The sequence below is a fragment of the Panthera uncia genome, chromosome D4 (genome assembly GCF_023721935.1).
Source record: "Panthera uncia isolate 11264 chromosome D4, Puncia_PCG_1.0, whole genome shotgun sequence".
Taxonomy (NCBI): domain Eukaryota; kingdom Metazoa; phylum Chordata; class Mammalia; order Carnivora; family Felidae; genus Panthera; species Panthera uncia.
Genome location: NC_064807.1, coordinates 82,267,015 through 82,279,514, shown reverse-complemented (window position 1 = coordinate 82,279,514; position 12,500 = coordinate 82,267,015). Strand labels below are relative to the sequence as shown.

Below are 12,500 nucleotides of genomic sequence, written 5' to 3'. Positions count from 1 at the left end.
AAATCCCCAAATCAACAATTAGAAGCATATGTAAATGTGCGATTACAGTTCTTTTTCTTTCATTGACAACTTCTCCTTTTTTGCTTGCATGAGGAGTAGGGGATGATATGATAAATGCCTCACTGTTCCAATTCCCTTGCACAACAAATAGGAAGTACATTTGGCAGTGCCAGTGAAACTGCCAGCCCACCAGCCAGGAGGAAGCCATTCTCCTCTGCTCTATCTAGTCACCGCAGCACCATCACTAGAGGCCACTTTAACAACAGAGAAGCTAAAGTCAATTGTTTCTTCAGTGAATAGGCTTCTGTTCTCCAGCATATATTTACTGAGGCATTTAGGGCAGATTTTTGCCATTAAACTGAAGTCTGTAAAACATGGTTGTCTACAAATATTTACACTAGTGCTGACCACAGCTCCACTGCCACTCAGTGTCACTTTGGACCTGACCACATTTCTTTAAGCTCAGGTTTTGCCATCTTCTTTGAATTATCAATTTCCACGACTTTCCTGGCCCAAGCTGAAAGATTCTGCCACCATCTCTGGCGCAAAGAGAGCCTGGGTTGCCACTCTACTATGGATGGGGCAAAAGGCAAATTACTTCACTTCCGAGGTGTTGGTTTCCTCGTCTACACACTGACAAAGTACCCACCTTGGAGGGTTGCTGCAAGTTTAAGAGATATCATACGTCATCTGCATTATGTGAATTTTTTCCAAGAAGTATGTATTATTATATTTTAAATTTCGAAGTGCAAGCATTTTTTTTTAATGCACTTAAAACACCTAGCACAATACCCGACACACAGATGGTCCTCAAGAAATGGTAGTAGTTTTTGTTATCGTCATTAAATGAATGGAATCTTCTGGAGGGGAGAGGTTTCCTTGCCTTTTCCACTCAGCTAGGTTCAGCAAATTAAAACTGCTTAAGGATGAACAGACTTGGCAATTCTACGTCTTGGCCATAAATTCTAACACTTAAAATTGAAAAGAAAAACTTTATAGGAGCAACTTCTCTTTTTTCTCACATTACAATGGTTGACAGCTTACTTTTTCAAATTAGAACAATGTTTGTATTTCCAAAATAATTTTATCACGGAGTAACAATCAACTAACTATAAACTTTAAACTCCTAATATTCAAGTTAAAACAAAGTACACACAGAGTGTAGTTTCGTTCTAGAAAACCCTCTTACATTTAAGCCAGTATTTTGTAAAGTATTAGAAATTTAAGAGTGACATAATAATCACAGTAGCTAAAAAGCCATAAGGATAATCAGTCAAAAAGAGAATTGGTTTAATGTCAGAAACTACAACATTATTAGCCTGACTAAACCAAATGGAAGAAATGTTTCCTTCTTTGAACATAAAATGTCATACATTTAGGTAAATCAGAATCAGCTCATGTAACACATTAACAAAATAGAATTTATGTTTATAGAGTCCATCATCTCATTTCCAGACATTCCATTCCTATACATGATCACCGTCAAAAGGTCAAGAACCAAGAAGTCAATAAGTTCCCAAGGATATCCTCAATATCACATCACTGCTCTAACAAGTGGTGAGCAAGAAGAAATTCAGTCAAGTCAAACACCCACACCCCATACACAGTTAAAAGAATTTCCTTCATTTTTTCCCTCTACTGATTCCAACAAAGAAATATGACGAGAAAAACTGGAGGGTTCTCACATATTTGAATAACAAGTGAAAATCTAAAAATATCTTCACTGTATGTTATTACCAACTGTATCACTGGGTTTTATAGTGACAGCCCTGTGCTATAATTTCTGAGAAAACCTCTACATAAAGCTCCATAAACCCAACCGTTCCTGTAATGTATCGCCTTATCTAGCACACAATCATTTCAAACACAACTTTTCATGTTAGTATAATTTGTTCAAAAATGGTAATAAATACATCCATGAAGCCAGAGAAATCACTGCACAATCTATTGTAACTTGTTCTTACCAGTACTGACAGTTAATCCTAAACCTAAGATTCAATGTAAAAGAAAAATAAAATAGTCCAATATTACTTGGTTTAATTAAAGATATTCATTATACACATACCTTTTAATGGACAGACGCTCCCAATCAACATTATAAATAATCTGGGCCAACTGCAGAGTAATGTCTGTGAACAATTATCACAAAACTAAAACATGGATAGCTGTCAGTTGGTGGCAGAGTTCTTGCTTTCATAATAAATATAAAATCAATTTCCTGTTCTAGTTCCTATTCCAAGTTGAAAATGATATATCTGACTATGAATTCCAACTACCTTCATCCTTAGTGTTGTTTTTTTTTTTTTTTGAAAGAAGTTGGGGGGGGGGGGGAGAAACTTATGACACCACCTAAGTCAATTCTTCTTCATTTGAGGACACTAATATAGTACAGGTTTCTACAGAACATCACATACAAGCTTTCCATTTCACTTATATACATATTTTTAAATGTAGTGATTCCCCCCCCCCCATCAAATGCCAGTCAAGTTATTTCAGGAGTCCCTCTCAATAATTTCTCTATAAATTCCTACATGCAAGGCTTTGTATGTGTGAAAGCCTGTAGAAACCTTTTATTTAAAAAAAAAATAATACTAATATGCAATTTCAAAAGCTTTTTGTTCCCATTTCAATCAAAAATAACTTCCTATGCTTTAAATGAAATTTTGCAAGTAATCATAGACTAATGAGGATTCATTGATTTAACTAGTTCAGGGAGTGTGAGAAGGGAATGAGAATTTAAAGGAAGCAAGTTATTTCATTTAGAAGAGCAGCGAATATGTAGGTACACTAAGTCCTCTTCACTGAGAAATGTAATCAGGACTTTTGTCTCAGGAGAGACTCTCATTGCCCTCTCTGTGTGCACATTCCTAACTCCCATTAACATTAACAGGCACCACACATGCACACCGAGGAGATGCCAGCCTTGGTAGTGAGTATGCACGGCAGCTGTGGTGACTAAATAATCCATATGGCTCTAAAGAGAAGTTATGGTTTACTGGGTCTAGAGTCAGAGCCACAGTGGTGGAATTCAGACACCAGAACCAAACCTCAATATAAATGTTTTATCCAAACTCTGTCCTATCTAACCACACCCTGGTAGCAGGGCAGAGTTTTGCAATTCTACTTCTAGCAACGGTTTATAACAGGTAAAAAAGTTCCATGTTGGAGGAAATCTTAAATTTTTCATAGGCCCAGAGAAGTTCTGTCTTTCTTGCAATCCACCATGCCAATCACAGTATTCATTCATGTCATCTCCCAACAAAATACACAAAATCACATAGTGGCTTTACAGACAGAAATATCGGAGGCCTGCCTTAAATCACCAAAGTCAGCAAAATCAGAATCAAGGACAAAACTCAACCCCCAACATGAAAATCAAATAATGTGGTGATCTTACACAACAGATATATGCTGACATGTAAATGCTACAGGTGTGTGAAGTGCAGAGCATAACCACTTATGCTAACTGTTTCAGCTTTTAGGTATCGAAGCCATAGTCTTAATGCTCATTTAATATAGTTTCCCGAAGCCCAAGTCAACTATTTATTCTTTCTTTCCCTCATAAAGGCAAGATTCTTGTGAAGTTCAGTTTAGTGAAGACTGCTGCACTAGCGCGCACACACGTTTACACTCTGAAAAGAAGTGATAACAGTTACTAGCCATGTTGCTGAAATTAGGCTTTAGAAAAAAGACTAGATGACACAAAATTCTTAGTATACTTTCATATAGAGAGAGTACAATAAACACTTCTTTGTATCTCCAATTAGGTCAATTAATATTCAGAAAAATTCTGTAACACCACGTTTCAATAATCATAAGAGGGGAGAAAATACACTGATGTTCTAGAAGCTTCTCTAGACCTTTCAATCAATTTTATTTATATGCAAAACCAAGAGAAACTAAAAAAAAAAAAAAAAAAAAAAAAAAAAAAAAAACCCCCCCCCCCCCCCAAAAAAAAAAAAAAAACAAAGCTCCTCCTGATGCTAAAGCTCTCAATTTACTGACAGGCAAATGGCTTCATGCTGCCACTTAATCTCATTTCTTGCATAATGCCCTCTAATTAGCATATCAAAGTGAATTAATACTTCTAGGGCATTAGCAATGGGGAAATCTGCTCCAGGCTCACAATAGCAGTTAAGAGAGAGCCAAGAAATCCTCAAAAACACCACAAACCACTTTGCATTGCAAAACTGTTCAATTTATTTATCCTCTCTCTCTAAACACTTTTACCGCACACTGTTTTACTACTGTTCACCAAACAAAATGATAATTGCCAAAGTTACCAGCATCTGTAATGCCTGTTTAGAATCTTAATTTAGATTATGTTGCAGATAATTTCTATATGCAACCATTTGTTCTATTATAAATGTTAATATAGAGACAGTGGAAATGTTGACATTCTCAATTAGTTAATTTGAATTTGAAATAAAATTTTATGGGATTTTAAAATTTATGAATTTTTTTAATGTAAAAAGCCACCTGCTGGACTCTGATGCCTAAGAAATGTGCTTTGAAAACTGATGTATCACATAAAACAAAACAAACACACAAAAAAAATCATTTTGCCATAACATATGTTGAGTCTCCCAAATAATGGTTTAAACATCATGAGGAATCATCAGGCTTAAAAGGCTTACAATGTATACCAAGTCCTCATTAATATGATCACACAAAAAGGGTTAGTGTTCAAAATAGCGTAACGTTTTTAAAGCAAACTGAAGAAAAAAAAGAAGTACAAAACTTTTAACAATAATTTTTATCCATACTTAATTTTAATTGTTTTCAGTCCTAATCAGCTACTATCATATAGTCAGTCCAAAAAAAAAAAAAAAATACTATACCAATTCAACTTAAAACGTTCTTTCACACCAATTTTTTGCTAGACATACACTCAAATTTAGTACCAAAGCAAACTACTGTTACCGTCAAAACTACAAACATATTATACTTATGGACTACGTCTACAAAAAAATAAAGAAGAGATTCTGGTTACTATTCTACCTACAACAGCAATAATTAGAATTAAGTTTGAAGATTATTGAAATTTGTTTTCTAACATGTTCTGTGTCTGATGGCACAAAAACGATAGTTTATTTTTTCAGTGACCTGTTCAAGCATTACTTATTCATTTATGTGCTAAGTATAACAACACTATCACCTAGCTGTGATAGCAATTTGTTTAATTAGTTTCTATAACTTTGTAAAAAAAATCTGAGAGCCAGGTCTGGAAAACTTCGGCCAACTTACACTACACAGTGATGTAAATTATTTACTCTCTTCATAGTTAAAGACTCAAATGGCCTATGAAGTAGGGCAATGCTTGAAAAGGTCAACATGGAAAGGGTGGTGTGCAAGCTTTGTTAGTCAGTTACTACCTAAATCATGCTGATCACACTGATAAATGGCTAAAACACAAGCCTGCTGAGAAAACAAATAAAACATTATTCTCACAGTGTCAATATTGAAATAATAAATACCTAAAGATGTCCACATGTACATGAATAGAGGAAAAAGAGTCTAAAATCTTTATTTAACTTGATGTGTTTGTGCTGACATTTTAAGTATTTATTCCGAATAGATACCTCAATGGTATGAGTATAAAATAAAGTGGTGACTGATTTAGGGTGTGGTTCATGAAATGTGGTTTCAATTCTTTATAACCATACTTCATATAACAGAACTTCATCCTGTACAATGCCACCATAAAGTATCAAAATATAAATAATCTAAATGAAATGTTAAACTTAAATCTGTCTTGTAAATAGCCTTTTACAAAATTTATAAATTGAAATCTAAAAATACAAATGAAATTAATTAAAAGGGAAAGAATCACAGCATGAAAGATGTACACAGTTACATTTTACGAGAGCCGATGAAACAATATGCTCTTTGGGGAAAATCAGGGCTTCCTTTGCCACCGTATTAATACACTTCTGATTAGGAATAAAATTATGTAAATTAATAAAGTAACACAGTAAAGTCCCAAGTAAAAGACCAAAACTACACAAATCTGTAATAAAATGAACTCTACTAAAACTAAGGCATGAAAGAATTACTTGTACAGATCAAGTTAGTATTGACAAGAAGGTTCAATATATTTTTATAGGGAAGAAGAAAAAAGAGTTGGAAGATATTCCCATATTTTGAAGATAATACAATACTTGATCATGAAGTTCTAAACCAGTATGGTAGTTGGATTTTTTTTCTAGGTTTTCTACGAATATATTGCATGTGTTCTCTTAAAAGGAAGAGAGAGGAAAAGTAAGTTAGAAAAACAACAGTTTTTACATCTTCCCTCAATACCTCCTTAAAAGCTATGGTGAGTTATACATACAAATCTATAAAAATAGATAAAATTCAATAAAAATATTCTTAAATTACTTTAAGGAAAGATTGGTGATAAAGTGATAATTAATGACATTTCTAAGATATACTGATTTTACATTTTTTCCTGTTTAGTCATTTAATATTTCCAATGTAAACAAGACATAACGTGTCAAAAATTGATATGAAATTTAACATGTTAACAGTCCATTAAAATTGGCTTCCAAATAATCCTAAAAGGGTGGGAGTTACAGAGAAAACAAGATTGGCCAAGTGTTGCTAACTGCTGAAAGTGGGCGATTAGTTCATGGGGGTTCGAGTTTCTCTTCTCTCTACATGTTTTTTATGTTTCCACTTGTCCATAATAAAAAGTTTTTTACAACTGGAAAATAAGTTCATTAAAATACAAGAATGAATCATGTATGGAACAGTGCATTTGCTTTTAAAAGTCTGGAACAAATAATGATAATTATATTGGAAATACTGCAAAAGTAACTTAAAAGAACATATGCAATATATACAATAACATTTATTCTCATATATAACAGTTTTCACCTTTCCTATTAAATTTTCACTTCATGGAATATTTGGTTTTTATACATTGGGAATTAAAGAATTACAGGGCACTGTGCAATGAAAAATGAACACATTTTATACTGAATCATTAAAAAAAAAAGAAAACAGAAAAAAGAAGATTCCAATAAGTCTCGAAGCCTGTAGGGTCAGAATTAAATGGAGAGGTATTCACTGAGTTCACTGCTCTGTCCTTGAAACCTAGCCACACTGATAACACTAAAGATAAAAGGTTTAATCACATATATATCATATCCTAAAGGCATATAAAAACTCACATAACAAGCTACATTCTTAAATCCAGTTTTGATACCTAAAATTCTTATGACTCCTTCTGGGGGAGGAGGGTCCTTCAAAAGTAAAGCATTTTTAATAGTCATTTTCTTCTTCTCCTTAAACATAAAAAATACTTCAACCAGCCCAACCAGCCAAGCAGGCCTTTCTCTTCCCCTGCGGACACCTCCTGCAGTAGAGAAGTTCATTAAGTTTTATGATCTTCCCAAGTCAGTCCTGCTTATAAGCCTCACAAAGGCCACAAATCTGGCAAACCATCATGTATGCCATTAGACATTACTAGTAAATGAACGCTATTTAGGGTTTGTGGTGGCAATAAATCAGAGTTTGGTTGGCAGCTATCAACATAGAATATTTTAACCTACCATTTAGAAAGGAAAAGGTTGTGTTGTTTTTTTTTTTTTTTGGTACAATTTTTTTTTCACAGTATGCTTCAGTTATATACTAAAATGTTGCATTTTCATTAAAATTTCTTAAAAATACATTTCTTTCTCAAAAAGAACCATTTTGTTCATTTGAACTCTCATAATTAAAGGTTTGGGAAAGAAGGCAGATTTGTGAGGATGGAGTATTTTCACAAAGAAAAGTACTTCAATAATCAAGATTAAGGTGGCCAAAAAGATGTGAGGGAATGCACCAAAAGAAGTATGTAGACGAGGAGACCTCAGAGCATCAGGAATATTTAAGAAGAGATAGATGGTAAAATATGGCTAAAAAGTAATTAAGAGGAAAATCTTAACATACATATATAACTATCTCGCTAGTTGCGTAGTTTAAAATAGACAAATATGTTGATTTTAAAGTCTATGACTTTTCAGTTGCTTTCAAAATGCATAATATATCACAATTCAACTAGTGATGACGTTTCTACCCCAAAATAATTGTATGATGAATTTTACAAAAGAATACATTTTCGAGAAAAAGCAAGCATCTCATAGTAAAAGTATACTTTCCCTACCTCTGAACAAGAAAATAATATAATTGTGGTAGATTACCCATTTATCTGTCAGAAAGGAAAAATACCTTTTCATATGTGGTAGGAGAGAAAAAAGATGTTTCCAACTAAATCCCTCATGTGCATCAGAACTGGCTGTGTTCACTGCCTGATCAGAAACCTCAAAACCTACTGGCAGATCTATAAATACATGGAATTTTTTTAAAGAAATGATTTTGTCTTATTTTAGGAGAAGCACAACTGAAATGACATTATCCACCGAAGTGACAGTTCCCCCCCACCTCCCCACCAGACAACCACCCCCTACCCCTCCATTATGCAGAATAGAGTCATCACATAATGTTCCGGTTTCTGTTACAAATGACTAGGTAAACTTTCTCCAGATTACACAGAATTAATCTCTGGATACTATATCATTAGATTAAATAAAATAATCTACAGAAAAAACATTATGCAATACACATATATTCTATATTGCTTATTTTATAAGTTCATGATGTTTCCAAAGCCTATCTGTGGGAACAGATGTGGGGAGGAAGGGGGGAGGCCTGAAATTTGCTGCCCTGCTTTCTTTGCTTTGGTAACACTAATGTCTACACAGATGTTTTATTTCAAATCAAGGATACTGGGTCCAGCGTCCCTGTCTCCTTCTAAGACTACTTTTGGAGGGTGAGGTGGAGCTATGGGTAGTAAGGGAGAAAGGAGAGGAGAGAAAGAGCTTCACCCCCATCAATCATTCGGTACTTAAATCCCAGCCCTCTCGAGCTTAGAGAGGCAGGCAGGAAGATGCCTCTGCCCAGACAGCCGCCTTTACTCTTTGTTGGCTGCTGGCTTTTTACAAAAGAGATAACGTGCAAACTTGAATATGCTGGCCAAAGCATAAAAAGAGGATCTAATTTACAAGTTATCACTGAAAGCCTCAGAAACAATTTTCAAAAGACAAAAATTTCCTTTGTCAGCTACCTCTTCCTTCTTAAATAGCAAGAGCACCACCAAAGCTCTCTCTGCCAGTAATCCCAGACTCTGAAAAGACTTGTTTCTTTTTCGTAACTCACCTTTGACATGAGGCTGACTATACTTTCCTTTCAGAATGGTGTAACTAAGTCTTGTGCAAATAAGCAACTAGAGGACTTATGCCTCCTAATTGAATTCTGCCTGCTGCTAAATGTCTAAACAAGAAAAGCAGTTTGCTGGGTTTGGTTCTCAAGCTGGCTAGGCCAAAACTTTAAAAAGGCAAAAAAAAAAAAAAAAAAAAAAAAAAAAAAGATAAATACATACATACATACATACATACATACATACGTACACACAAATAACGAGAAGGGGGTGATAGGGGAAGAATATCAATCCCCTCTCCCTAGTAATATAATGCCCTGTGAGTTGAATCAATCTTAATATTCACAACATAGTCAATACCCCAGTGCTTAGCTGTCAGCAGAAACTGAAGTGGAGCCCTGATAGCAAGAAAATCCTTGGACATTAAGCAACATAATTTACTGAGAATTGTACACTTTCAGGCTTCTAAACTAAAAATCTTCAAGATTTAATGTTTGGTGTCTTATTTTATAGTCAGATAAAAATTATCTACCATTTTAAATCACATTGCTTGCTAAAAGATGGCTAAAAATCAACACATAGTAAAAGTTAGGAATTTAAAATGCCTGTGGTTTTCAAAATGTAAAATATACCTTAAAAGGTATCACTCAACATTTACAAACCATGAATGACTATGTGAATGAAAAGCAGGAAAACTATCTTTAAGGATCTCAATATTTTCTGTTACTTATGGTCTTAGCATATATTTTAAAAGGTGCCAAAAACCCATCATCTTCTCTTGATTACTTTTAGAATCAGAATAGCATTGCAGAGTGAAAAATCTGTTTAAAAGGAGGGCAACTCTCCTACCAACAAACCAGTATATTTTGTGTGCTATTATTTGTACACTCGATTTAAACACAATGACATTTAATCTTTTAAACAGCATCATTTGGATATTGCTATATCCTGAACTTTTCACTTTCTCTTCTTTGCCTGAAGTTAAAAAACAGCAACTTTATAATACCATATAGCCAACACAAACACACACACACACACACACACCCCAACAGTAAAGCTTGTTTAATGCACTTATTTGCCATATACAGGGCAGATAATGCCAAATTGGAACTAAAACATCTAGATTAAATTTCCAATTCCATTTGAGTCACTACTACCACCTCAAGACTAAAATACCCTTAATTTTAAAAAGTCTAACAAGAAAATTAAATTGAAGTGAATTGCCAGAAATTTGTTTAACGTGTTCTTGTAGTTCTTATTTCAGCACTTCTGCAAAACCTGTCTTTTCCTGCATTCCCTGCCTTGGACACTTCAAAAATTGTTTAATCTGCAACTGTGAACCTTTTTCTACTTTACAAAATATATTACACATATTTACAGTGTAATGACTTCAAGCATAAAATTTAATGAAAGTACTAATAGATGTAATACATTGAACATGCCTAAACACATCATTACCCTTTCTGGGTCCTTAAAAGTAGCCTTCCCAACTAAAACACTAATTCAAACATCCTACTGGAGTCCGTTCAATTGAGTCTATTCTTCTATTTGTGGAGCTGAAGCTTAGGGCTGTCTAAGTAAAACAAAGTTCGGGCGATGCTTCTCCCGGGGACTCGGTCCCTGGCATCCAGTCTCCCGTTGCTCCTTTTAAAAACTGTCACACAAACGAGGCGAAAGGAGCGGGAGAGGGCGGCTGGTGCTCTGGGCCCCCTCCCAGCCCGCAGCCAGGGGCGGCCGCCTGGGGACAGCGACCCAGCCCCGTCCGCATCTACACTTCATTTTATACCAGGAGCGGAATTGAGAAATCGACTCCAGATTTATTGCAGTTTTTTCTCAAGACCAGGAGGTGGGAAGCAGAGAATGATCAAAGATGGCGGTGCCCAAAAGCAGCAGCTCTCAACTGGAGAGTGGAAGGAGTAGCTCTGACCCCACCTCGGGGGTCTCCAGGCCCACTGTGGGGCGCAGCCTCTTACCTGTTTTCTCTTTGATCTCACACAGGACGCTGAAGAGCGCGGGTTTCATTCTGTGACAGTTCAGGGCATGTTTCCTAAAAAACAAATAGCAAAACACAAAGGTATTAGCATCACCTATGGAATAATATGGCGCCTTCCTTTAAGTTAGACCCAAGATTTAATTCCGGCCCTCTATTTTGGAAGGCTCCTTGGAACCACGGCAAGTCAACAGAAACTCAAGTTGACTAGTTAGCGACAGCCCGCAAGCTCCGGCGGCTAAAGCTCCAGCCCGAACGAGGCGCGACCCATCTGCCCGGCAGGCAGCAGCCTCGGCGACCGCAGGGCGCGAACCCGCGCGGGGAGCCTGGATACCCCGGCAGACGGCGGCGACCCGGGGGAGGGGACGGCGCGGCGGGGCTCCCGCGTCAGCCCTCCACAGGGGGAGCGGGCGCGGCGCGGGCGCCCGGCCGACTGCGGCCAGCGGGCGGTGACAGCTCGGCAAAGTTTGCGAGGCGGCCCTCCCTTCCCCGAGAACTTGGCCGCCCGCACCCGGACCCGCCAGGGAACCGCCCATCGCCCCGCGCCCGCCCGGCTGGGGCGGCCGCCCGCACAGCGAGGGCGTCCCGCGGCCAGTGGAGCCCTGCACCGCGACTCCCGGCCGGAGGAGAAAGTTGCACTTCCCGCAAGTGCGGCCCCGGGCCCTCTTGGGGCGGCGTGCACGGGGTCCAGGCGGGAGGTTTGAATCCGTGGGAGGGGGCCGGGCTGCCAGAGGGCCAGGCGAGGGAGGGCGAGAAAACCACAAAATCCGCGTGGCACCAAGTCCGTCCCAAGCCCCGAGAGCAACTTTGCCGACTCCCGCCCGCGTCGAGGGGTGAAGGCAAGTCCCCCCGAGGCCCGGGCTGGCGGGCGATTTGCGGAGAAAGTTCCCTGCCCGGGGCTGAGGCCCCTGCCCCGGGCGCCACCCCGGGCCGCGACTCGGCCGCGGGCCCGGCTCCCGCACACACACAAAAGATGCTTAATGAGACGACACCAACTTTGCTTGCGCCTCGTCCAAGCTCTGGTCGGTGATGGTCATGATCTGGTGGAGGATGTCGCCGATGTCCTGCTTCCTGCCGTCGCCGTCCGCCCCTTCGTGGCCGTGCGGGGGAGGCGGCAGGGCCATGCCCCCCTGCACCGAGTGGCCGGCCAGGTTCACCCCGGCCAGAGTCTGCAGCATCCTGGATTGATCGTCCATCCCGCCGCGCGCGGGCGGGAGCGGGCGGCGGCGGCGGCTGAGGCGAAGGCTGAGGCGGCGGCGGCGGCGGCGGCGGCGGCGGCGGCGGCGGCGGCGACGAGGGAGGAGAAGA

General features: G+C 38.6%; 1 protein-coding gene across 2 annotated transcripts in view; it reads right to left on the bottom strand.

Moving 5' to 3' along the window:
* PBX3 (PBX homeobox 3) overlaps nucleotides 1–12,482 on the bottom strand; it is a 220,034-nt gene extending 207,552 nt beyond the window's left edge. For both annotated transcript variants that reach the window (XM_049637960.1, XM_049637970.1), the window contains exons 1-2: nucleotides 12,189–12,482; nucleotides 11,176–11,249 (exon numbers count right to left, since the gene is read on the bottom strand). In XM_049637960.1, coding sequence (XP_049493917.1) covers nucleotides 11,176–11,249; nucleotides 12,189–12,388 — 274 coding nt within the window. In that variant the 5' untranslated portion in view covers nucleotides 12,389–12,482. The remainder of the gene's footprint in view (nucleotides 1–11,175; nucleotides 11,250–12,188) is intronic.
* Between the last annotated feature and the right edge of the window lie 18 nt (nucleotides 12,483–12,500).